This window comes from Acipenser ruthenus, chromosome 3 (genome assembly GCF_902713425.1).
Source record: "Acipenser ruthenus chromosome 3, fAciRut3.2 maternal haplotype, whole genome shotgun sequence".
Taxonomy (NCBI): Eukaryota; Metazoa; Chordata; class Actinopteri; order Acipenseriformes; family Acipenseridae; genus Acipenser; species Acipenser ruthenus.
The window spans coordinates 85,685,766-85,711,385 of record NC_081191.1 but is presented as its reverse complement, the minus strand read 5'-3'; the positions used below and the strand labels follow the sequence as shown (position 1 = coordinate 85,711,385).

At 35.5% G+C, this 25,620-nt stretch overlaps 1 protein-coding gene and 1 long non-coding RNA gene across 9 annotated transcripts in view; both read left to right on the top strand.

The window, feature by feature from the left end:
- LOC117435698 (aspartyl/asparaginyl beta-hydroxylase-like) overlaps nt 1-25,620 on the top strand; it is a 44,626-nt gene that overhangs the window by 3,419 nt on the left and 15,587 nt on the right. For 4 of the 8 annotated variants that reach the window (XM_059018118.1, XM_034059055.3, XM_034059058.3 and 1 more), the window contains exons 2-7: nt 11,351-11,503; nt 11,793-11,837; nt 12,985-13,053; nt 21,986-22,069; nt 23,734-23,817; nt 24,159-24,830. In XM_059018118.1, the coding sequence (XP_058874101.1) occupies nt 11,398-11,503; nt 11,793-11,837; nt 12,985-13,053; nt 21,986-22,069; nt 23,734-23,817; nt 24,159-24,830 (1,060 nt within the window). In that variant the 5' untranslated portion in view covers nt 11,351-11,397. Of the gene's footprint in view, nt 1-7,827; nt 8,079-11,350; nt 11,504-11,792; nt 11,838-12,984; nt 13,054-14,839; nt 15,014-17,991; nt 18,037-19,408; nt 20,742-21,985; nt 22,070-23,733; nt 23,818-24,158; nt 24,831-25,620 lie in introns of those variants that run through there. The other 4 variants (XM_034059057.3, XM_059018127.1, XM_034059059.3 and 1 more) reach the window with 4 other exon arrangements.
- LOC131724965 (uncharacterized) lies at nt 2,959-4,756 on the top strand. The gene is made up of 3 exons (XR_009320365.1): nt 2,959-3,274; nt 3,380-3,447; nt 4,383-4,756. It is a non-coding gene; the product is annotated as an uncharacterized LOC131724965 (long non-coding RNA).

Sequence of the window (25,620 nt, the reverse complement as noted above, 5' to 3'; positions counted from 1 at the left end):
AGTACTGCTTACAGAGTAATTTGTACTTTTATATTCATGGTTGTCTACCAATACTCTCTACAAAGTACAAATAACGGACACATCAGGTATACAGGAACACCACATACAGGAACACCTCCTAAGAGAACACTTTGCCTAAGAGAAAACCCTTGTGGTGAAACAGATTTTTCCCCATTGTAAAAGGAACAGGAACCACTTAAAACACCTTCTTGGCATCGATAGTGATTCCTTCTTGGCAACACCTTCTTGGCATTGATAGCGATTCGATTAGTTGTTTTTATTTCCCCTTGTTAATTTAAGAGTGTGGGAAGCAAGCAGGACAGAGGTACTGCCTGATACTTAAAGTAAACCTGTTTTTCCACATTATACAAAAAAGCAGAACTAGACTGGTGTTTTGAATTGTATTAACTTTCAGGTTAGCCCAGGTATACAACCATTTAAAACCTCCCACCCCCCCACATAGCGTGTTAAGATTGTTTGATCAGGTAAGATGGTCAGATATTGTAGTGTTAACCACAGATTGTAGGTCTGCAGCATTAGGCTACATTTCAGTATGGAAACTGAATGCAGGGTGCAAAACTCTACAAACATGACTTTCTATTGTCACCTGTGTTGGAATGATGCCATAAATAAATTAAATTGTTACCAAAATGTTTTTACTTGTTCTTTACATATTTGAACCACCATTTATTTTTATTTAAATGTATTGTTTGTACATTTAACTATTTACCCTGATATTTTTAAAGTACGTTTTTTAAAGGGACTCTGTGACAGGAAACAGTATTTACAGCCAGTGTAGCTCCTGGAAGCATCCTGCCTCACATGCACAGGTATCCTAGTAATGCAGGGCCATTCCATGACAATAGTAAATAATGTATGCTGGGAGTGAACTTTATTCTGACCTGTATTTGTGGTTTTATGTGGAAATATCTTGATTTTTATTCCTTACTTCAGGTAATCTGTTATAGTTGCACTTCCTTTTGCCTGGAGAGTGAAATTCTTTTCGGTCAACACGGGAGATTCATGCAAACTGACCCATATATTTATGGTATAGTAGTGTGATGCCAGCTTGTTTGCTACAGTGTGCTTTTTGTCATAACTGCACATGTGAGATCTACAGTACATTGCAAAAGGGTGTGCTGTATGAAGTTATTTAATTAGCTACACCCCTCTTTTTTTAAGGTGCGTTGACTTGGAGTTCCGGAACTGCTGTTCTGTTCTAGCTGCCCGCCATAGATGTCTGTTAGGTAGGCTTGATCAGACAAAGTGCCTGTACACTACTAAGTGACAGCACCCTCTTTTGCAGAGAAGTGCTTCACCAGCTAAACAAATGATAAACTTGATACAAAGCTGCAGATCACTAAATTGTGCTGTTAATAAAGACACTTTTGCATAATCTAGCCTCTCTTCAGATATCTGTGGCAGGCAACTATAACTGAAGGGCTGCTCCTGAACTGCCCTTTTGAGACATTTTATTACAATTAGTAAAAGCACAGTATTGCAGTAAATGCAATATAAAGCCACTCGGTGATTGAAAACAGGACTGATGGGCAAGCCTGGTAAGTTTTCTACTGAACCACAAGACATCAGCACTGATATTTTTGGTGGTGCACTTACTCTAAGCAATACATTTCTTACAGAAATACTTATTTTACTAACAGATTAGGACTAACTTACATTACTGATTGAAGACCCTGAAATTCATAATACATTTTTTTTTAGCTTTTATGATAAATTGATATTGTACAATATTTCTGAAACTCAATCAGTCGTACAGGATAATTGTTAATAATCATAATACACATATAATTGTTAAATATTACAGATTTACTAAACTTAGTGTTAAAGAAATATATATATATATATATATATATATATATATATATATATATATATATATATATATATATATATATATATAAATATATATAAATAAGTTATGCATATAAATGTTAAGAATGTCCAGCATTTTTTATAGTAGCAAATGGGACGTTCTGGTGGAGTGATTGTACAAAATCCTTTTTCTCGATGAATAATTATGTATATGCAATGAAGTGGATAACTGTGTGTCTTTGTTCTGGATGTTAATACAAATTCTGTCCTGAAAATGTGTACTTCGTACCTTTCCATGTCTGTCAAAAGTGTTACATGTGTTACCAGGCAATTGAATCATTATTTACAGACATTAATGAATTTGGTAGTAGTATCATGTGAAAGTCTGTCTTTAAACTCAATTTTTGCAGTGCTGAGTGGCATGGAATATCCCTTTTTCTGTATTTTATTACTGGTCAAACTTTTCAATAGCAATGTCTGTCCAAAATAAATAGCGTATGTAACAGCATTTAGATCCTGTGAATTTATTGAACAAATAAATTGGAAGATTAAAACCCCACATGTATTACTTACTTATGCAGTAGGATGTGTTGCATGATAAAAGAAGGACTTAGTCTTTCACATGACACTAAGAAGCTGGAAGACATGTTGGCTGTCTAAGAAGTTACATACGTTAGAAATGTTACATACAAGTCATAACCTCTTCTGCAACTGTTAGTTTTGATTCATAACATGCCTGAAAAGAGTTGTGTGATATTTTGTACATTAAGAGACATTATTCATATTATTTTTAGACTATTATAATTCCCATGCTTGAGCTGTCATGGCTTCACTGATCACTTTGACAGATTTGCTTAAGTCACGTATGTCCAAAGTTACAAACGTAGTTTATTTATTTTACAATATAAAACTCTGAATAAATGCGGTATATTTTAGGCTTAGTAATACATATCTTGGTTTATATTACTTTATAAAGGGGTTTATTTTTGACTGGGACAAACTTCTTAATTGTTTTTCACAGGGTACACATATGGGATCATGTGAAAAGCATTTTTTTTTTTCATTTTTTTGAGGTTCACTTAAAAAAAAAAAAAAGAGTAGACAGACAATCAAGTTAAGAGGAGACACAAGAAGCAATAATGTGGCTCCATTACTGCCATGTGTCATATTGGCCTGTAACCTTCAGAGATCTGCATTGCTACATTAAAGCCATAGAAAATCAAGTCAATATAGCAGTAATCAAATGTCATTACTGCTGTTTTAACTTTTTATGGAGACCTTTGAACACTAAGTTAAGCAATGTGGCTGTACTCTGATAGACCAAATGGGTGTGTGTGTGTGTGATCTTGAAAAGATACAGCTTTACATGAAGAGTAAAAGGACCACATCACAGGAAATGGAACATCAGAAAAGGAACCAGTGGAGAAGAACTACATTGAAGGTAATCTAGGTACATTTTATCTTTTTATTGCATCTTTAGAAAAAATAAATTGGCATTTTAAGCCATGACTCCTGTGAATAAGTTTATTTTACTATGGTTTTTCAGATTATTTCGATTTTGACAACAGCAAGATTGTTCCTGAACAGAAGAAACAAGGAAACAGAGATGGCTAGGTATGAATATGTTGCTGTTTCTTTGTTTTCTTAAGGACTAAGCAAGCATATAGTGTAGTTCCTTTTTTTTTAATAAATAATAATGACAAACTATTTTTATGACCTGATATTCAGGATATAAATCCTTATACTTAGGATTTTCAACCATGTTCCATTGCGTCACTCGGGCATTAAACTGGGCACATTTCTGATAATAAATGTTTCTACAAAAATGGACGGACTGTTCCATATGTTGCAGAGGTAAGTAAACAACAGCCAGGTATTTACTGTTCAAGGTCATTTGTTTTGGTTTTAGTACCCACTAGTGTTTCAAGAAAGCACTGAAGAAAGTGGTAACTTTTGTTTTTAAATCACAGCAGAGTTTTAAAGAATTAATTTACAATTTACCAAACTTGTTATTTTTATAATTTCTAAGGGTGCATTGTGTTTTCTCTGCTAAAGGAGTAGCAGTCTGATATGCTTCCATTTTCCTCAAACACTTTAAAAAGCACTTCTTTATGGTGACTCATGTTGCTAGTTACAAACAGTAATTTCAGTTCTGTCCTGAGTCTGCTCATGCCTCTTCAAACCTTTAGGATCACTTAGAAGAGGAAATGGATGCACCCTAAACTAATATCTAATGCCTGTTCATTGCCAAGACTTTGAAAACAATCCAATAAATAGAGATGACTTAATTTATGTGAGATGGTAGAGACAAATTAAACTAAACAGAAGAAATGCTGAACTTCTGAATTTACATCTTGACATCATTACAAATGTGATGGAATAATTTTGTAGAATTTTACTTATTTGACTGTTTAAGTGCATTATAAATAATTGTAGAAATAGTGTAAACTTTTGTAAAATCAGTAAACATTTGTTTGTACTAGTTTTACAAGTTAATGTTGCTTAAGTGTTTGTAGTTATGGAAGCATTATATTTTTTCTTTTGTTTAGGTGGTGGAAATGCTGAAAGAAAATGTCACAGAGGGGATGAATAATATAAAGGTTTGATTCATGCAGAATTCATCCAAGTTACCAAACAGATGGATTTGGCCTGACGAAAGCGGTTTGACAGACTACTGTATATAATCACTGAAGAGCAGATTGTAAAAAAAACTTGTTGAACCCACCACACTAGTTTTGGGGAGCAGGGTCTACTATGACTTCGTAGATCAGCTCTACACTAATGAATTAGAAATTTAGTTATGTGCAGGCTGAGTAAGTGCTAAGTTGTTAAGAGTTTCAAAAACAACAACTAATTACCACAAAATCAAATGTCACTTTTTTGGATCATATTTGTATTTACCTGTTGTGGCTTATTCGGTATTCTGTTGATTTCTACTCTGTAATGATGAATAAACATGTACGAGTAACAAAAAAGTCTGTTTTCATTGTTCAGTATAATTCTGCAAACTAATCTGGTTTCACTATAGGGATACCTTTTCTCTGTGGTTTCCTTAACTGTGTCTGTCTCCTGTTACGTTATAAGGACTGCAAGAACTGCCAGCTCAAAATAACCATTATCAATTATAACTAGACTAAACAAACAGTTAAAGATTTTAGATGATCAATTTTATGGATTAATATCCAATATACAGTAACACATATTGCATATAGGTGTAATAAATCTGTAATTCACAAAACACCTAATTGACGCTGTTCAGGTCCCATTACTTTTAAATATGTTTTGTAATGTAGCCGATACATTTCAGATTTCCCTGCCCTTGATCAAACTTAAAATAATTAGTTGAATCCATATTTATTTAAAAAAAAATTAAAAACTTTTAAAAACAATATTTCTATTTGAAATCTGGGATTTTGTCTGTCCGTGTTACATAGATTTTTATTAGTAGTGCAATCTGCAACCTAATTTCTTATTCGATTGTCGTATAGGGATTTATTGACAATAATGGATGCATTGATTTTTTTTTTTTCAAAATAAAGAACAAATACAGTTTTTTTTTTTTTTTTTAACAGAAGATCCAATAACTAAAGACACTTGCACACAATAGTTAAACAAAAAGGCACAATTTAGATTAAAATTAGAACACCTCCGATTATAAAAAATGAAAATCAAAGGACTTGAATTCAACAACTGAAAAGAATATGCGTGCGTCCGCATCAGATGTCTCTTTAACATTGTAATAATAATAAAAAGTCAGATTTTAACAGAAGTAATTTCTGAACTATGGTTGTTCATTACTGTTAATATTTTATGTCCAAGCAAAGCAAAAACATTTTAATTAATCTCACAAATCCTGGCTAATTTAACTACCACACTAAATTCAGCTTCTTTTTATATTGCTACATGGGGACGGTGCTCAGTTTTCGAAATTAAAATTATTCGTGTTGGTGTTTCATACTTATATTTCCATAACACTTCTCTTACAATGTCTTGTACACGAGGTATTCAGTACATATTTTACTGAAGCACTACAACTGCTATAGGTAGGTACACCCCAGTGCTTTGGCGTAATATACCCTGCTCTAATGCATGGCAGCTGTGCCATATAGAGTTGCTGCATATAATGATTTGGTAATGGGTTTTAATACAACACCTTTTGTTTTAGTAATATGCATTATACAAATCAAAAGGTTGAATTTTGCATGCAAGTGAAAATTAATGTATGATTTAAAGTATTCACACATTGTCAAACGGTTTCTGTTAGAGAAAAAAAAAAAAACACAATACAGGGCATGAATGACGCCTAATGAACCTTCGAAGGTATAGAACTACCTTTGAATTCCTGGCTAGAGAACCAACCTTTGAACACAGCCCTAATACAGGTTATACACCGTGAAAGTTGATGCATTTTAATTTAGTAAACTTAGTACACCACGTTTTCCTAGTGTTACTGCTATGATGCATGGAGCATCAATTGTAATATGGTACTATTAGCAAACCGTCACGCAAAAATAAATGTGTTTATTCTATGTCATCAGTTGAAGTAGTTCTTATATGGTCTCATTGATTTACTGTGATCTCACTTGCTTTTCTGTATTTTTAAATATTATTAAAGTTTTAGTGGTGTGTCATCTTTGCTATTCTCTGCGGCATACATGCAGGCACTGAATTATGTGCGCGACACATGTCTGCACTCCTGTGTATTTTGCTCGTTCATAGGGAAACGTGCCAAATTTGAAAAACAAATCCTATATACTGTAACACACTTAGATACATTCTGCGCACCCATCTTCATCATCCTCAAAAATATGTAAATGGGTGCGTGTTGCACTTTGAAACCCACAGTATACAGCAGTAATGCCGCTGGCATGAATGTGATATTTACATTTAATTTAGATCAAGGGTTCCGCTAACTTTTTTATTGAGCTTTTGAGCTTCATTAGGCACAGCAGCCCACCATAGCTCATACTATAGCTCCATAAAAAATGTTTTTTAGATGTTTAACTTTTTTATTTATTTAAACATGTAAAAATACTATATACCAAATGTGAATTGTTACGTGGATTTTGTAATGTAATACCTGTTTTAATAACTCTAATTGAATTCTTCTTTGCAGCACAAACCTGTGCATAGCACAAGTTGCAACACGAACATTGGTTTTCTGGTGAGGACTTTTTAACTGGTAAATCCTGGAGACTTTGCTGTGACCACTAATGCAGAACTGCTTAGGTGTTACAATAACCTTGAAATTCTTGTTTTTTAAAAAGCTTTGTCAGTTTTGCATGAAGCCTGCTGAATGTTGACAATTTGGAATGTGAAGTTTGGCCTACCCTGTAGCATAACTATGTCACGTTACAGTGTGACTCACCTGCAAAAATATGTTTCTGATAGAATCTCTTGAAAAGGAATTCAAGAAAAGTTTTAAAAACAGACCCAATACTTATTGGTTAAAGATGAAGATTATTGTCATCAAAACCTGTAAATTACATAAATCCAAGCTGAAAAGTTTTGTGTTAAGTCCAAAACGTCCTTAGGTGTGCTGCATTACAGTTCGTTAAGGTATTTAAAAAAACAAAAAAAAACAGAAGAAGGTGTATACTTTAGTCAATTGGTCATAGCTTTTCAGAACTGCCCATACATGGTTGAAGAAAATCTTGGTGACAGTGGCAAACTACTGTAGTGATGGGGGAGAGCCAGTTTGTACTAACATTACACAGAGGAGCCTCACATGCAGGCTTTTGTGTTCTTTGTCTTGCTGTCCAGTAGATAAACAGTCTCTGAACTACAGCACTGAAGCGTACCAGCCTATAAAAATATTCAAGTGACAGATAATTTGTGTTCTTTTGTTTCCATTCTGTGATGTGCTGTCTGCGGAGAGATTTACGAGGCAGTTCTTGCATTTAGGTCACAGAGTCTGTCCTATCTGGCTTTGGGATAGCAGACTGACTTGTTAGGGAGGGGAGAGAGAAGGAGGGGAAGGCGCAGAGTCTTTCCATATGAGTGCTTGAATTTGTTTGACCAGTAAAGAGGGCTGCTCTAAAAATACCCTGTTGAGCATGTAGCTCCTGTTTCAGGTTCTAGCTGAGTTAGCTTTGCAAAACTGTCTGCTGTTGACGCTTGCTTGGGCTTTGGGGCAGCGACCGGGGCATTTTATTGCTTTTCTGTCTCTTACGGTTAAATTTGATGATCTCTCTCTGAGATTTCTGCATGGATGGGGGAGTCTAGTGATACGGCAGAAGACACAGGTAGAATAATTGTTTGAGTGATTTTATGAACAACTGTAAAGGAATACCTTTAGAGCAATTACCATTTATTATGAGCAATCTCTAAATGCATGTACTTCTGTATTTATCATGACATGAAGTATTACTTTAAAAAAATAAAAATAAAAAAATAAAAAATTAACTTATTTTGATTGTTTAGTTGTATTTGTGACAAGGTCATTGAACGAGGTTATTGTAGGTTGTGTCTCCGTTTGTGCTGACCTGGCTATGTTATTTTAAATGCGGACTAAATATGCTTTTGCATGGTTTGCTGTATACGTAACAGCCTGGACCTGCTGTGTAAGTTAGGAGTTGGGTTTGTGTGCTACATACAGAAGTGTGTTTTTACATGACAGAACTTTTTTTAAGAATGTACTGTACCTTGTTACTGTATCTTAATGAATACGATCATGTTGTTTGCATCTTTTGTTCTGTTTTGCTTCCCCAGAACTTAGAGACCCACGACTGCTGCAAGTATAACAAGATCATGCCTATTTGGCTTGCAGAGTAAATATTTGCAAGTAAAGGGACTGTACAGTCAATGAGGTCTGCTTTCTGATATCACAAACTCATCAGTAAACTTTGAAAGTTAACATATGCCAAGAAATAAGACACTGCATCAGCCATAACATTGAGAAAAAAAACCTGCACTTCTGTATATGCATACAAAGACTCAATGTGCTTTTTTTCTGTGGCACTTAATTTCTCTTACATGTGTGGGTGATTTAACTTAGGCCATGACCTTTTTTTTTCTCTTCTCCTTTGAGAACGGTTACTTGGTTTGTCGTCTTGAAATTACTGTAGATCCTGTCAATCTCGGCTATAAATAATGACATTTCGGAGTCTTGCAGGGCTGTGTTCGAAGGTTCATTCGCTAGCCAGGAATTCAAAGGTAGTTCTGAACCTTCGAAGGTTGTCGGGTGGCATTCACACACTGTCAGATGTGTTTTTTTTATTTTTCTCTCTTGTTAAGAGAAACTGTTTGACAATGTGAATACTATAAATCACACATTAAATGTCAATGAAAAATTGATTTGGATAATGCTATTACTTAAACAAAAGTTGTTGTATTAAAATCCACTACCAGATCATTATACGTAGAAACTGTTTATCCATGGTGTCGCTGCTGTGCATTGGAGCAGGGTATAATACTGGGGGAGTAGGCCTACCTATAACAGCAGTATTGCTTCAATAAAATATGTACTGAATACCTAGTGTACAAGATGCAAGAGAAGTGTTATGGTAGAATAAGTATGAAACATAAAATATATGCTAACACTAATCATTTTTATTTCGAAAACTGAGCACGGAGTATGTTAAAGCACCGCCCCTTTAAAAAAATAAACCACAGTTGAAAGGTCAAAGCACAGAGGCAGACCATGTCCAAGAAACGTGTTTCAGAAAGATAGAAGACAGAAACCTCTCATTTTTATCTAGTTTCCAAAAAGATGTTCACCCACACTGAAGTTTTTTTGTTGAGCCATTTTACGTTTTGGAGAAAATGTAAGCATTTATTTTCAACAGACTAGGATGGGCCCAGGGGAGTAAATATTCAAAAATAAATTAGCAAGCGCTGTGATATGAAAATCCCAACCGGGATTACAGCAACATATGATCTGTGTTTGGAATGTGAAACTGTTCAACAGCTGAGATTTTTTTAATTTAAACTTGTATGAACTGGAAAGCATAGTTTTGTAAACAAGTTAGCAATAACAAGACACACTACAAGAAATGTTATATATTTTATTCAGCCAATTTAATCATGATCATTTACAGCCGATAATAGAGAACAGAAAATTGCATTATCGTCCAACACTACTGTATATGTGTGAGTATCGCAAGCAGCATCAATTACGTGTACATAAACAATGTGGAATTTTATTTAACTGATAAAAAGATGAATACTTTTCTATATAACATATTTTTAAACTATATGTTAATGTTTTATGGATTACCTGTAAGATAATAGGATTTTCAATCATATATACTACTGTAGTAGCTATGGTGACGTCACCAGTAAATTATGCAAATTGGTACTAGCGAAGATTCTAACCATCCTTCGGTAATGTGATCCGAACCTTCGAAGGTCAAAATGTACCCTTTGTTACAACCCTAGTCTTAGGCCTTATATATAAATGCGTCACATACCGGAGTGCTCAGAGAACGTTTTGCCCAAGTGGATTCGCTAAGGCCCTACCTATTTCACGGCCATGAAAAACGTGATCCGAACCTTCGAAGGTCAAAATGTACCCTTTTTTACAACCCTAGTCTTAGGCCTTATATATAAATGCGTCACATACCGGAGTGCTCAGAGAAGCGTTTTGCCCAAGTGGGTTCGCTAAGGCCCTACCTATTTCACGGCCATGAAAAACGTGACACGGACCATGAAATTCATTCTTCACCATGAAAACTCTATTTTGTGTACTTTTACCCAGCACTTAAATCCAATTAAGTTATGAGTATTAGTCCAGGTTCCTGATGTGATTATGAGTTTGTTTCAATTTCAAATAGAAAAAGATTTAACAGCGGCACATGACAGCGTAGTAATGTTAACTATTATTAGTTTCGCTCCTCAAGACAGACAGCTACAGTTGGGACTGATTTAAAACAAATGCATATTCTCAGAAATAACAACACAGATTATGTTCTTGACAGTAAGTTATTATACACAAGACACTTTTTTAATTTTATGGAATATTCGATTTCATTAAAATATTGTCTTTGTTATTGTGGATTCCCAATTGATAAGCAAGGGAAAAAAAGGAGAAAACTGGAGTTGCGAGGAGGAAAAAAATATTTCATTCCCAAAATACCTGTTTCCGTTCCCAATGGCTAATCCCGCGATTCGTGGACAAATCCGTAGCCCTACATCTGGCATCCATGGCATAACCTTTGCTGGTAAAGCCAGCTGGCTACCATATAAATTCAAACAATTTAAGATTTCAATGCAATATGTTAATGTACAAAATAAATGAGTACGCTTATGTAGAAGTCAGTTAGTTTAGGAAGGATAGACTTCAGAACAATTCAGTCATTGTTATATACAGTGCTAGGGCCTCGATAGCAGAGCTTGTTAAACAGTTAAATAAACGATAAGTGTATGTGCAAAGGCATTACATTTTTTTTTTCCAGTGAAATGTGCCAAAGTAAATACACTTAGAATTTAAAAAGAAAAAAAAAGTATTCAGATACTATTAGTTTAAAATAAATAAATAAATAAATAAATAACAAAACCTTTTTTTATTTCTTTTAAGATGGGAAGAACATAGGAAACAAAAATGGGAAGAAAAGGGAAGGCCTGATGGGGAGTTCATTCTTCACGTGGTTTATGATAATCACATTATTGGGAGTATGGACCTCAGTTGCAGTGGTTTGGTTTGACCTGGTAGATTATGAAGATGTCCTTGGTAAGTATTAAAAAAAAAAAGCTTCAAATTATGTTTATGTACTGTATATGTATGGATAAAATATGTCTGTTTTACCATTGTGGGACATGAAGGATGTCTTGTGCATTTAGTGTTTCTGTAAATATTATGTTTAGTCAAAAGTACCTTAACAAATCATGTTTTTATTTTTAGGTATTCCTGGTAATGTAAACGTTTTGTTTTGTGGAGCTGTTTGATACTAATGCTGTTGTTTGCTGTGCTCTAATATGTAATATCTTGTGTTTTTATTGTTTTATTATTGTGCATGCAGCCAGAGCAAAGGACTTCCGTTATAACATATCGGAGGTATTACAAGGTAGGCTATACATTGCAGATGAATACTTTACCAAAAACAGTTCTTCCATTTTCTACTTGAGCACTTGACCTTTTTCTTTCTTTCTTTGAAAGTTCAACATACACAACTTAGGTCTGCAGGAGACTCATTTATTTATTTTTGCCTGTGTAAAAAATGTCTGCTGGGGTTGTCTTTGTTTTGTTGTTCGTGTGAACCTTACCATCTACAAGAAGCCAGCTGATGGAGGCGCTACTGTATTTGACCACATTTTCAAACCAAAGGCCCAAACCAAAGAAAAACATGAAATTAGACAAAAATAGAAAACGTTAGCCTAACCGTTTTATTTTACTTTCTTAAAATAGTGAAGATTGCATTTTGGTGTGAACACCATTATAAATGTAGGCCATTTGCTCCTATTCACAAACTTTTGCTTTTCACAGTCTCTCTCTTTTGATGTCCTAAATAAAATTAGATAATAAAACAATCGGTTTCTTTTAACAGTCTACAAAAGCTACCTGCAAGCAAAACTTCATAACCCTCCCCCTTAAATTCAGGAGATCAAGCTTTCTGAATGGAGCCCAGTGAAATAGTTTTTAGAATATTACACTTTTAACTGTGTACTGTAATTCAGATATAGCCTCAGATTGCTGTAAAACGTGCTTTCACGCATTCCACACACTTTGTATCATTCCTGTAATGAGTTTGTTGTATTATATGCTCCTATGGATAGCGCACACTCTTTTAGTGACCCCAGTATTGGTTCTTAACACTACATTCCTCTGCATCCTTCTTCACATTGCAATAAGCAGTATACAGTACGTTGCTAACTGTGCCTTACAGCATGATTTGTGGGGCACCCTTCTGCTGACAAATGTATAGAGTCCCAACATATTAAAAGAAAAAAATCTCTCTCTCTCTCTCTCTCTCTCTCCTCTCTCTCTCCTCTCTCTCTCTCTCTCTCTCTCTCTCTCTGAAATGTAAATATTGAGAATGTTACAAGTTATGGGCAGAAGGTTGTTGAGAATGGAGGATTGTGTGACACCTGTACAGTATTCATACCAATATGATCAATGATGGTTAATTTTTTAAAGGGTTGAGTCTGGGGACAACTGACTGAATAGCACACCCTTTACTATAGACTTATTATATATTTTTTCCTTTTTATTAGGTAAACTCGGAGTCTATGATGCCGATGGCGATGGTGACTTTGATGTGGAGGATGCCAAAGTATTGCTAGGCAAGTGCTTCATTTTGACCTTTTCTTTCATATGATAAAGTGGGTTACATTTTTTTCCCAGAATTCTTTTTTTAGCATGACTGACTTTGGTTTAGTTCTGACTTTTTCAAAATTAAATAAATACATAAAATTAAAAAAATGGTTTACATGCCTTGCATTTAGCCAATTTATATAGTTTATTGCTTTTCTTTTTTGGATGTGCATGAGTACATCACTCTAAATTTGAATTCCAGTTTAAAGGAACTAAAACCTAGTTAAACTGGCAGCATGCGAGTTCACGTGGTGTGTTGTGCATTTGTTTTTCATTCTAAGTGTCATTATGAAGCCTTTTTTTATTTTAGTAGAAATGAAGGAAAAGTTCTACTGAAATGTTACAGCATCAAATAGCATTTGAGTTCTTGAATAACTTTTTGAGTAGTTTGCTTGTTTTGTAACTTTATCCTAACAGTTTTATTTTGCTTAATTAAAATGGTGAAGGTTGCATTTTGGTGTGAACATCATGATAAATGTGGTCCATTGGCTCTGATTTGTAATGCACGTTCTCATTCCTGTAATGAGTTTGTTACATTACATGCTCCTATAAATAACCCACACTGTTTTAGTGACCCCAGTATTGGTTCTTAACACACTATATTCCTCTGCATACTTCGCATAGCAACAAGCAGTATACAGAAGTCTGCCTTATAGCAAAAAAAGCAGATCAAGTTCAAAATCTGCAACACACTATGGAGCATTTAGATTTTGGTTTTTGTTTTGCGAAATATGTTTGAAAATAGTTTTAAATAAACTTCCCTTTTGAAATATAGTAAGGTTTTTTTCAGTTTTATATTTATTATTTAATGAGAAATACAAATCTGGTTAAATAGAGCTTCATACTGTCCTTTTTTCACATTTTAAAACAGAGTAAAATATAATCTGTATATTTTGGCAAATAAATTTCCATGACACAAGTATGTAATTCAGAACACAAACTTATTGAATTTTACAGTTATTATACGGATATGAGTTTTAAAGATTTTCCTTTTTCATATCACATGGCTGTTCTCAAAGACTAAATAAAAAAACAACATAAAAAAAAAAAATCTGTGTTTTAAAGATCTCGCGAAGTACGGTGGCGTCTACTCTTGCTTTTGTCACAGCTGTGCTCTGGCGACATACACGCGGGCACACTAGAACTATGTGGGTGAATTGTTCAAGCACTCCTGAGTGTGTTGCGCATTCCCAGGAAACGTGCCAGATATTAAAAACAGATCATAAATAACATGCTTTGATGCATTTCTCGCACTCCTTTTCATCATCCTCAAGAATATGTAAATTGTACTCAGAAAGCTACGTTAGTTGTACACTGTATAAATATTTCCATTACCAAGCAATAAGATTCGCAATTTTCAATGGGAAGCAGACAATGAATTTATACTGTTTCACTTTAATACTTTAATACCTTGGTATGTGATATGTGAAAATGCCCTGCCCTGCATTTCTGAATCATGGACTTGTGGCTTGCCATATAGCCACCTACCAAATAATCAGGGTGCGCGGTTCAGAAAAAAAAAAAAAAAAAAAAAAATAGCAAACAAGCATTCACGTGATCAAGAGTTCTGTTTATTGAACTTGGCATGGCATTCTTTGTGAAGAGCACTTGCAGTGTATTGTCATCCCTTTCTACTTTCTCTTGCATTTTCTTAAACAAATGCTAACGTTGATATCTGGCTTAGAACGTTTGTCCTGTATCCTTTCCTGTATCACCACTTTATCTTTTTTCTCTTTCCTTTTTATTCTGATGTAGGCCTGAGCAAAGATGGCAGTAATGTGAATTTGGATTCCCTTGAGGAAGTCCTTAATATTTTAGCAGAGGAGGGCTCTGATTGGTTTTATGGCTTCCTCACCTTTCTGTATGATGTAATGACTCCTTTTGAAATACTAGAAGATGAAGAGAGTGAAGCTGCAGAGGATGTTGCTGGTACGTCACAGAACGAAGGGGTTCAGGGAAAAAAGACTTGTGTGATTTTAGATTTACAAAACCAATAACCGCCCAACCTCCTCCCTCTACTAAAAAACTTCCAGAAGACCTAGTTGGCTTGCTTAGCTCCGTGAATAAGCCCTTGTTGTCTTCAAGGAGAAGAAATCTGATGCTCGCTTCTGTCAAGCAAACTAAAGTAATGTTGAGAAATAAGGAGAAAAGAGTCCATTCTGCTATCCCCTGGGGACTTCTGGGTGGTGTTTCCAGTAGGGAACATTAATATTTTACACATTTAGAGTAATCCGTTTGTGTGCAGCCAGTTTTATGTATTTACTGCTTTGCATTTATTGTCTGCATTTTTGTTTTTACAAACAAGTATATACTAACTTTAGAATTTTGAATGCGACTCATAAATATAACTGTGTGTATGTTGGCCTTGTTTCATTTATTGCAATCGTGCATGTCCTCTCTATACTGTATAAACAGAAAAGCCACCTCCTATAGTTTACTGTATTTAACACCATTATTATTATTGTTATTTATTTATTTAAAAACTTTAGGTTATGTTGCTGTTCTATTAGTTGGCAGATATTTATACCTCATTATTGTTATCCGTACTCGGATAAAATGGTCATTATATTTCTTTCTTTCATTTCATGTAGTACTAATATCCATTTTAGAGCTGTATTGTGGACTTCACAGGGCTAACACACTGAAACGAATGTCTTTTAAGAAGCTATTAAATAAGTCTCTTGAGTAATTGTTACATAATTGTTGTTTTCAGTATAGCCCACTATGGGCTTTTGACCCTTGGAATATAATCAGCAGAGATACAGTTAGTCTGCTTAAATGGAACATGCTTATCAGTGCTTTCATATTTCCTGTTATGTATTTTTTTACAGGACGAAAAATAGATAATTAAATTTTGGTGAGGATAGTTGGTGCTTACCATTGAGTTGTAGTATATTGATACACACTGAAGAAGCCATCTAACTGCAACGTGTCTGTGCATGCGTGTCTGCTGTTTGGAAAAAAAAACAAAACTAATTTAAAACAAAGACATTTATTGGCATTTAAATGTGTGTGTGCTTTTTTTCTACTTGCAAGTGTAAAACACCAATTCAGCTGCTTTTGATTGAAGCCAAAGCAATTAAAAGAAAACATTTTTTGAGTTTTCCCAAAACAGTATTTGTTTTGGGAAAAACAAATGACAAATGAACATAAAATCATAAAATATGGACATTTGAACCCATTCAGCTCAACTTTTGTGCCTCAGTAGTAAGGTATAGTGTGTAGGGCTTGCTAAGCATGAGCTTGATAAACAGTGATTTTAATTCACTAATAACGGTCACTAATTGTACACCAACCAGTTTGCCATTCCCGGAAATTACAATTCATGACACTGCTTTTTATAATCATGCATACAAGGTGTTGTAAAGTCGCAACCTGAACCCCAAATATCTGTGGCGGCCTTCAACATTAGATTATTTAAGAACGGATTACTAGTGATGTGTATTAGTGGAAGGTGAGCAGTCAAATATTTGTAAAGTACAACCAACAAAGAGCATATATGGCAAATGGCCACCTACTGTAGAATACAGTCATTCTTTTAGTTCTACTAGTTGTAGGATGCACATTCTGGCCACCAAAATATTTGTCTATTAGTAGTAAAAAGGCCTGGTATAGTGCCCACAGAAAGTTTCCAACCTGCTTCAGACTGTACTATGATTGCCATTCAGATGAGACAATCTGAGTTTACTGAATTTGTAGTTGGCATGCTACTATAGAGGTGGAGCAAAATGCAGGCTGAGTTGTGTTCTGCCTTGTTTAATTCTGCTGCTACGGTAGTTTTATGTAAGTAATACAGTACTGGTTCCCGTTAAAACTATTGTAACACATTGTTTTCATTAGAAGCCATGTAAAATGAGTGTGATTTACAAATGTTTTTTCTGTTTCAGATTACATGAATAATATTTGCTGCTTAGTTCGTTCAGTATAACGACAATTGAACACGATATCTTTAAATTAGACAAGTAGTAGTGGTACAGTTTTCTTCATTTTCCTTGTTTTGAATCCTTTTTTTCCTTCCTGACATTCCAGTACAAAAGGGAAAAGTGCTTTCCATTTTTGCATTTGCCTGTAGCATCTTGAGGGGCAATGTATGCTCGTAAACCCAGTCAATTACAGTATTATTTATTTTTGTTTGTTTATTTAACAGTGTGTCTGTGTGCAGTACTTTGTCCAAAAAGTACTGAAAATACTGTGTTTGCTCTCTTGGCTTTCCGATGTGGTTGTTGTCACCCTATGTCAGTATGTAGAAGTGTCCTAATTAATTAATCATCCATGTAAAATCATGGATCGTTAGACCTGTTCATCCCAATGTGAATTCATGTGTGTTGCTATTTTTCTCTTAATGCTAGGAAAAATGTTATGCCCTATGCTTTTTTTTTTTTTTACACAAATATAAAAACTCTACAATTACACACAGTCCTTACATGATTTACTGTGGATATTACTAGTTTCTTGAAATTAAACCGGCCTACCCAAATATCTGGATTTAAAAATAAATAAAAAAAAAACCTTGGCAACAACTTTGTTTGATGTAAATCAGAGATAAACAGTCCTTTTTTATTTTTAATGGTTGCAGGGATTCACAGTTGATTCTGGCCCTAATTTATTTGATTTCACATGAAAAAGGGAGTAATACTTGGATTTCCAAAGTTAAAACCAAAACAGGAGAAAGAAAACCTCTATAGTAAATAAGCCTAATTCAGCATCTACAGTAAAGTTGTGGTACAGCAATTCATTTCAGTAAGACTGTTTTATCGGTACACTGTTCATTTCCACCTTTGGGTTCTGCACATTGGGAATGACTAGAATTCACTCAAGTTAACCAACCATGCAGCAACACTTATTGATACTCAGATATTATGAACCATATTGCTAGTTTGTAACCTGCTTTCTCTTAAAAACACCAGACGAGAAGCCAGAAGGAGTTGCTAAGAAAAAAGTCAAAATGAAAGGTAACTTGCTATATCACTTTTCTAACTGTATTGAAGGAAAAGTGACTGCAGTGCCTGTGTGGGATGAATTTTATAAGCATGATTTGCATGGTACAGATGTGTTTTATTTTGATTAATTTAAAGTTTGGTGTCATGAAACCTATCAACAATATTCTAAAGTCTTGAAGTACTGTATAGTGTAAATGAGTATTTACCAACATTCTAAAATGTGTTTAAGTATTACTGTGATATTCATCTTGGTTTATTTGAATCATGTTCAGTGTAACATTCTAGCAGGAAGGTTAAAATGACATGGGGAAATTGTATTGTATAGACACTGACGGATAAAAATAAGTGCAAAAAAAACCAAAACATTTTAGCTAATCTCATATTTAGGGTATGTTGTCGTAAGAAACTCTTGATTTTTCTCCTTTTAAATAAAACCTGAGCTTTATAAATAGGGACCTGTGTATATAGTATGTACTGTAATGTGTTATTTCCAAATAAAAAAAGGTCAATCTACTGGATCGGAAACACTTAATGGTCATTGACACCCTATAAGAGCTGAATAGATCGAGTTCTGAGATCAGTCGGCTTCTAAGAATTGGACAAGCATGTGTTGGCCTTCATTCGTTGTTTTCGACACCTGTAATGTGTGCCTTTTTAAAGAGGCAGGGAAACCACTCTTAAACTGAAGTCTTGGGAGCAAAATAATTGCTTAGTGTTAAAGATTCACTTTGTTTGCCTTCAAGACCTAGATGCTTTGGAATGCTGTTTTGAGCAGGTTTGGCATGGTAGAGGAATGTGTATAAACACATTTTGTATAGATGCCGTGTAATAATACTAATAAAGCCTGATTTCAGAACAATCACTGTGTGCAGTTTATTTTTTTCTCTAACACTACTTGCTTTACTGAAATGACTTTTGCTATATATGATTTTTTCAGCAGACCTTTACCCCATTTGGATGTTTTAGATATTTTCTTCTTTGCCTGGGTGACTCTCCTTTTCATATACCACTTTAAAAATATATATTTTAATGGATATTCATGAACTGTTAACTGCCTCTTAATTGTCATTATTTATTTATTATTATTATTATTATTATTATTATTATTATTATTATTTTAACATTGCTAAATAAATTGTCATTTCATCTTAAAAAGTAAACCCAATTTGAACTCCACATTAATTATTCAAGGTGAATTGAATTTACTCAGTGCCCTTGGCAATCGCGTTCCTTTTTAATCACTTTCCGAGCTGTGCTGATGATAATCACATATATTTCATGGCTCGCCAGCTGGGGTAAAGCTGTGTGAAGGTTTGGAGTGATGATGGTGATTTGATAATTATGAACTTGAAATTCTTGTAATGGCTGCCTTTTAAACCTTCAGCTCCTCCTCCACCAAGAAACAATCTTGGGAAAAAGTTAAGAGAACTGTTAAAAGAACACCTGAGGCTAGTAAGAGAGAAGGTTGAGGCAAAAAAGAAGGTAAAGCTCAAGCCAGAAAAGGTAGAAATAGAGAAGGCAAAAGCAGACAAGGCAGAGAAAAAGGAAGCAGTTAAGGCAGAAAAATCCTGGAAGGAGGCGGCAGTAAAAAAGGAAAAAGCCAAGACCAAGGAGAAAGCGGGAACAGAGAAAGCTAATCTGAAAGAGAAGGACAAGAATAAGGACAAGGATCAGAATAAGGACAAGGACAAAAATAAGGACAAGGACCAGAATAAGGACAAGGACAAAAATAAGGACGAGGACCAGAATAAGGACAAGAACAAAAATAAGGACAAGGACCAGAATAAGGACAAGGACAAGAATAAGGACAAGGACAAGGACAAGGACAAGAATAAGGACAAAGACCAGAATAAGGACAAGAACAAAAATAAGGACAAGGACAAGAATAAGAATAAGGACAAGGACCAGAATAAGGACAAGAACAAAAATAAGGACAAGGACAAGAATAAGGACAAGAAAAAGGACAATAAGGAAGACAAGAATAAGGACACAGAGAAGAAGGAGAAGGAAAAGAAGCCTTCCAGTAAGAACTCTAAAGGTACAAAGAAATCCGATAAAAACTCTAAAGATGCAAATAAGAAACCTGATAGGAATACTAAAGACACAAATAAAAAAGAAAAAGCAGACAAAGGTTCAAAAGAATCCAAGAACAAAGATGACAAATCTGCTAAAAATTCTCAAATTGCTGGCAAAAAAGTCTCCCACAGAAAATGAAAAGAAGGGAAATAAAAAATGAAACGACCTTAAGCAAAACGAGAAGCAAGTAGAGACGAGACTGCCTGACCTGCATAGAGAATGGAAGATTGAACCTGATACAGAATCAACACTCAGAGCTGCGATGCCTTGGTAGTTGCTTCTCTTATCGACGCTGCCCCAAAAAAGCGAAGATGATGTGTAAAAAAATAATATATAAAACATGTAGTGTACAGTGTAGCATAATGGCTTTGAGTTCATTTTAAATTAGTATACAGTGCAAGTTCTGCCAATACGGTACTGTAACTCCTATTGTTTTGTAAGTTATCAGTATATCAAAGTTGTAACTTTCTTGGTCACACAGGTCTTTTACCTCACTATACTGTTTATTCTGCTGTATAATGCATTGGGCCATAGACTAGATATGTACAGTTCTTACAGATATGGTTTAGAGGAAAAGGCATATGTGTAAATTCTTGAAACATCTAAGTGTACTGGTCTTGAATAAACACGCAGGATTTTTACAGATGTCATTTTTCTTTGGTAACTTTAAAAAGTTGTTTGTGTTTTACTCTGCCAGCTCTTTGGGGATTCTGTAGAAATCTATAGTTCATTAGTGAAGATGTCTAAATATTTTACACTTGAGATTTTATAAATAGAGAACCGGACAAACAACTGTGATAGGACTTGGAAGGCTGTTGACCTTCAGTAGCACATATGTTTCACAGGTTTAGCATATCTTCTTGTTCATGAATTCTGGCATATAATTAGTTGGTATAACAGAAGTTAATTGGTAACTTTAAAACTGCCTAACTCAATTTCACTTTGCTTGTACATTTGTAACACGTTAATTCAACATGCTGTTCATATACTGTATTATGATCAATAACCTGTATTACATGTCTGTACAGTACAAAAGTTTGATTATCCAACACATCACAATAGCAAAGCATTCAGTCCTGTCTGGGCCACCCATATTCTTACTCTTGAAAGGGAAGGGAAGATGTGCGTTACTTGCATACCTTTTCTTTTTAAATACAGCTGTTTTAAAGTGCTTCATTCTTAAAAATCAGTCTGTGGAAATGCAGTTCAAGAGGTTGTTTAGGAAAAAAGAATGAAAACACTGCCTTATTGATCCTGCAGTGATAAAGCATTACTGCTCACAAGTAATTGACAACAGTGCAGCAGTCCAGGTCCAGCAAACGCTTGTTCCTGGGAAATTATTTTTTTAAATTGTAAATATGATTACATTGATTAAGTTATACAATAAACATGTGTGGTGTGACAAATTGGTTTTCACGTTTACATATTGCCCATGTAACTAACACTTCATATTTCTCACATTGAAAAGGGTGGATATCTTTAGTTTCTTTCCAAAAAAACTAAAATTATATCAAAAGAAGTGAACCAAAGTCAGTCATGTGTTATTTTATTTTATTGTTCTTATTTCAGGGACATTTTTGAATATACAGTTTTGTTAAATTATGGAAGCACTACACATGCCTAAAAATGCTGTTTAAAATATTGCTTCTATTCTTAACTCAAATTACTACATGTTTCTATCCCCAAGAAACGTACAATTATACGCCATCTATTTTACCAAAGGACAACAACAAATCAAAGTGTTGTATAGTGTGCAGTATTTCGTGCATAAAAAGTAGGTAATGCACCTCACACTACCAGTATGATTTACACCTAGACTGTATAATAATTACACCTGTACTCCATAATGCCTTCATGGATCAATGTCAAATTAAAATAAATGCAGGATTAAAAGAAAGACCTATTCCTCTGGACTCAACATCCGCTGGAGGAGAAGAGGAGACGGTTCAGCTACCAGAAGAAGAAGAAGGTAATATGAAAATGTAAATTACAGACAGATGTTTTTCTTCACAATATTTAATATTATACATGACAGCTATTTTTATACTGATCAACAGCCCATTACATTACTGCATGCCAGCACATCTGAGGTCTATCACATGTTCTGTCTGAGTTCAGTACCGACACAAATTATGGAAACTGAAGATTTACAAAAGGACTGGAGGTGGGGATTTTATTACCCATTTTTTCTCACTCTGACCCCTTGCTTGCTAAATATCTTGGTATCCCTGAACGGATCATTGTCTCATTAAATATGCTAAGGATTTTAATGATCTGTCTCACAAGTTCATTGGTAACCTAAATATGATTACTTTACGAACAGTGCTGAATGACTGAGTAGAGTTGTGTACTACTAGAGTTGAAAGAACTGAATTCAAACTAGGATTATTTTCATTCCACTAAAATTTGTTGTGATTACAAAGACTTGCTAATATACAGAACACATGACAAATATTTCATTTTTGCATTATACATGACTACAGTAACAATAACACTGTAAATTCATACTTTGTTTACATAATTTGTTTTTTATCCAGAATTGGTCATTTATTCAAACTGTTATACACTGACGGAAAAAAAACCCTTCCCATCAACACTACTAGTTTAGTCCCTTTTCATGATCTCTCTCCATTCTAACCAGCTCTCTAAAAATGTTTGTCGCTCATTTGTGCTTGTAATAGAGAGATTTTTGTGGGTCAAGAACACCTGAGGGGTATTCGGTAAGCTTAACACGGAAAACCGAACAAATTGAGCTACGTTTCTTGGATTCATTTTAAACTTAACTGCAAATTTCAATTCACTTATTTGAATGCTTATAAATTATGTTCATTACCTTCTGGAAAACAGACTGTATCACTGCTCTTGAACAAGCCTGCAGGTGTCTTGATATAGGGATGAAAAAGTCTGTCATACTGATGAGAGCCAGTGCTCAGTTTGTAGCATTTTAAGTGCTAACCAGTATTTTAAAAACAGTTTTCGCCTCCATATTAGCTTTATTACCATACACGGTCCTTATTCTTTTGTGCTGAGAATTCTTGAAATATTTAAAATGTATATTTAAAATGTATTGCTACATACGCAATTCTCCTTGTTCCTTTGCTGTAGGTCCTTTGCTATAGGTCACATGGCCTGATTACTGCTAGAACACGAGTGTATTTGCACTGCAATACATGAAGGGGCTGGGTACAGGGGACAAATAGTTTAATGTATAGTTTTGTCTCTGAAATATCTGCATATCGCAAACTGAATATATAGTATAAATACAAACAAAGCACTGATGGATCTTCAACAGAATTTGAGGGGGACCAGTGGTGTAAGGGATACTAAAAATGGAGAGACATATACTGACTGGGAATAAAGACAGTGTAGTTTCATCTGCATTGCTTCTGTGTTGGACTTGGAACTTATCTCTGTGCGGTGTAAATGTGATTTAGCAATAATATATACAAAACTGAAACGTTTTTGTTAAGGCATCAAAACAATGCTTTAAATAATATAAGAATAAATAAGTGTCTTCAAGACAATTGTTATATTGCCATTAGTTTAGTTTAGTTTTTGTTTATTCTGCTTATTCTTGAAATACTGGTAACTGAAGTGTTGCTGATCCACTCTGTTTTCTAATAAAACCTTTAGAGCCTCAGCTTGAGCCTGAAAAGCCTGTAGTGGAAGAAGAAATTCCTGCAAATGTGGCCCAGGAAAATTTACATCCTCCACCTGGTATGTATTCAATCTGTATATATACACAGTACTACTGAACCATTAAAACATGTTTGTTTTAACTAAAACTACTTTATACATAAATTACATTAAGATTTGCAAATAAAAATACTGGCAATTTACTACAGGTATCAAGTTTAGTCTGGTATCTGTTGTGGGTTATTTTTATCTTGGTCATGGCGATACCAGTATCTTCAATTTAAAAAAAAACAAACGGATGAATAAATGAGCAGACTCCTAGTACCAGTATTTTTTTATTGATTAGTTTTGGACAGACAGCTATGTAAAAAATGGTTAGATGTAGAGGGGACCAGTTTACATTTTAGCCATGTACTTTGCAGAAGAGAGAGTGGTACAGGAAGATGAAGTGCAGCAGGAACTAGCCCTGGAAGAGGAGCTCCTGGAGGAAGAGCAAATCCCATTGCAGGAGGCCGAAGAGGAGGAGGCTCCATTTGAGGAATTGGAGGAGGAGGAGGAGGAGACGGGGCACCTGGTGGAAGCAGCTGAAGTCATGCCTCCAGTGGAGGAGGAGCAGGAAGAGGAAGAGGAGGTAGAAATGCTGGTGGCTCCTTTGGAAAAAGTGGAGTTCCCAACGGAGGAAAGAGTAGAAGAGGCTGCCCCCACAGAGGAGGAAAGAGTGGAGGAAGAAAAAGTTGAAGAGTTCCCATTAGAGGAGGAAAGTGTAGAGGATGAGGCGGCTCCATCTGAGGAAGAAAAAGCTGAGGAGATGGAGGAGGCCGCCCCATTGGAGCAGGAGATGGAGGAGGATGCCCCATTGGAGCAGGAGATGGAGGAGGCCATCTCATTGGAAGAGGCTATAATTGAAGAGGAGGAACAAGTAGAAGATGTGTCTGCATCTGTGGAAGAACAGTATGAAGAAATGGAGGCACAGGTTGGGGAAGCAGATGCTGAGGAAGAACGAAATGAAGAGAAAGAGGAGTCACCAGGGGAGGAGATTGCTGTGGAGACTGTGTTTGCTGAAGATCCAGTGGAAGATGCCACTGGTAAAGAAGGTAATGAGACTATTAACACTGGTCTAAATGTACAATATGTAACAATACCACATCTCTAAAAGGGCGGTACACTTACAAGATATTGATTTATGTAAGTCTGCATGAATACATTTTCTATAGTCTAGAAGCAGGAAGCACTATCTCTTTGCAAATAGTCAGACTCTTGGTGCCTAGGCCGGTGTTCTAGCGCTTCATGGGACTAGCCAAGGTATAGGGTGTCAATAATTTAAAGAGCTAGCAAGAATTTGTAGTTGTATGCAAGACAGGCCAGTTCCAAACTTGAACTGAAATAAGTCATAATAATAATCGCATACTGTGGAGCCTATTTTATTGATCTAAGCAGTGGTAGATCTTAATACCATGCCTTGGGGCTCCCGAGTGGCGCATCCAGTAAAGGTGCTCCACGTGGAGTGTAGGATGCGCTCTATAGTCTGGACGTCGCGAGTTCGAGTCAAGGCTATTCCACAGCCGACCGTGGATGGGAGCTCCCAGGGGGTGGCGTACAATTGGCTGAGCGTCGCCCAGGGGGAGGGAGGCCAGAGTGTCCTCTGCTCACCGCGCACCAGCAACCCCTGTAGTCTGGCCGGGCGCCTGCGGGCTTGCCTGTAAACTGCCCGAGAGCTGCGTTCTCCTCCGATGCTGTAGCTCTTGGGTAGCTGCATGGTGAGTCGGCTGACGGCACACGCTTCGGAGGACAGTGTGTGTTCGTCTTCGCCCTCACGAGTCAGCGCAGGGGTGGTAGCGGTGAGCTGAGCATAATAAAATAATTGGCCATTCTAAATTGGGAGAA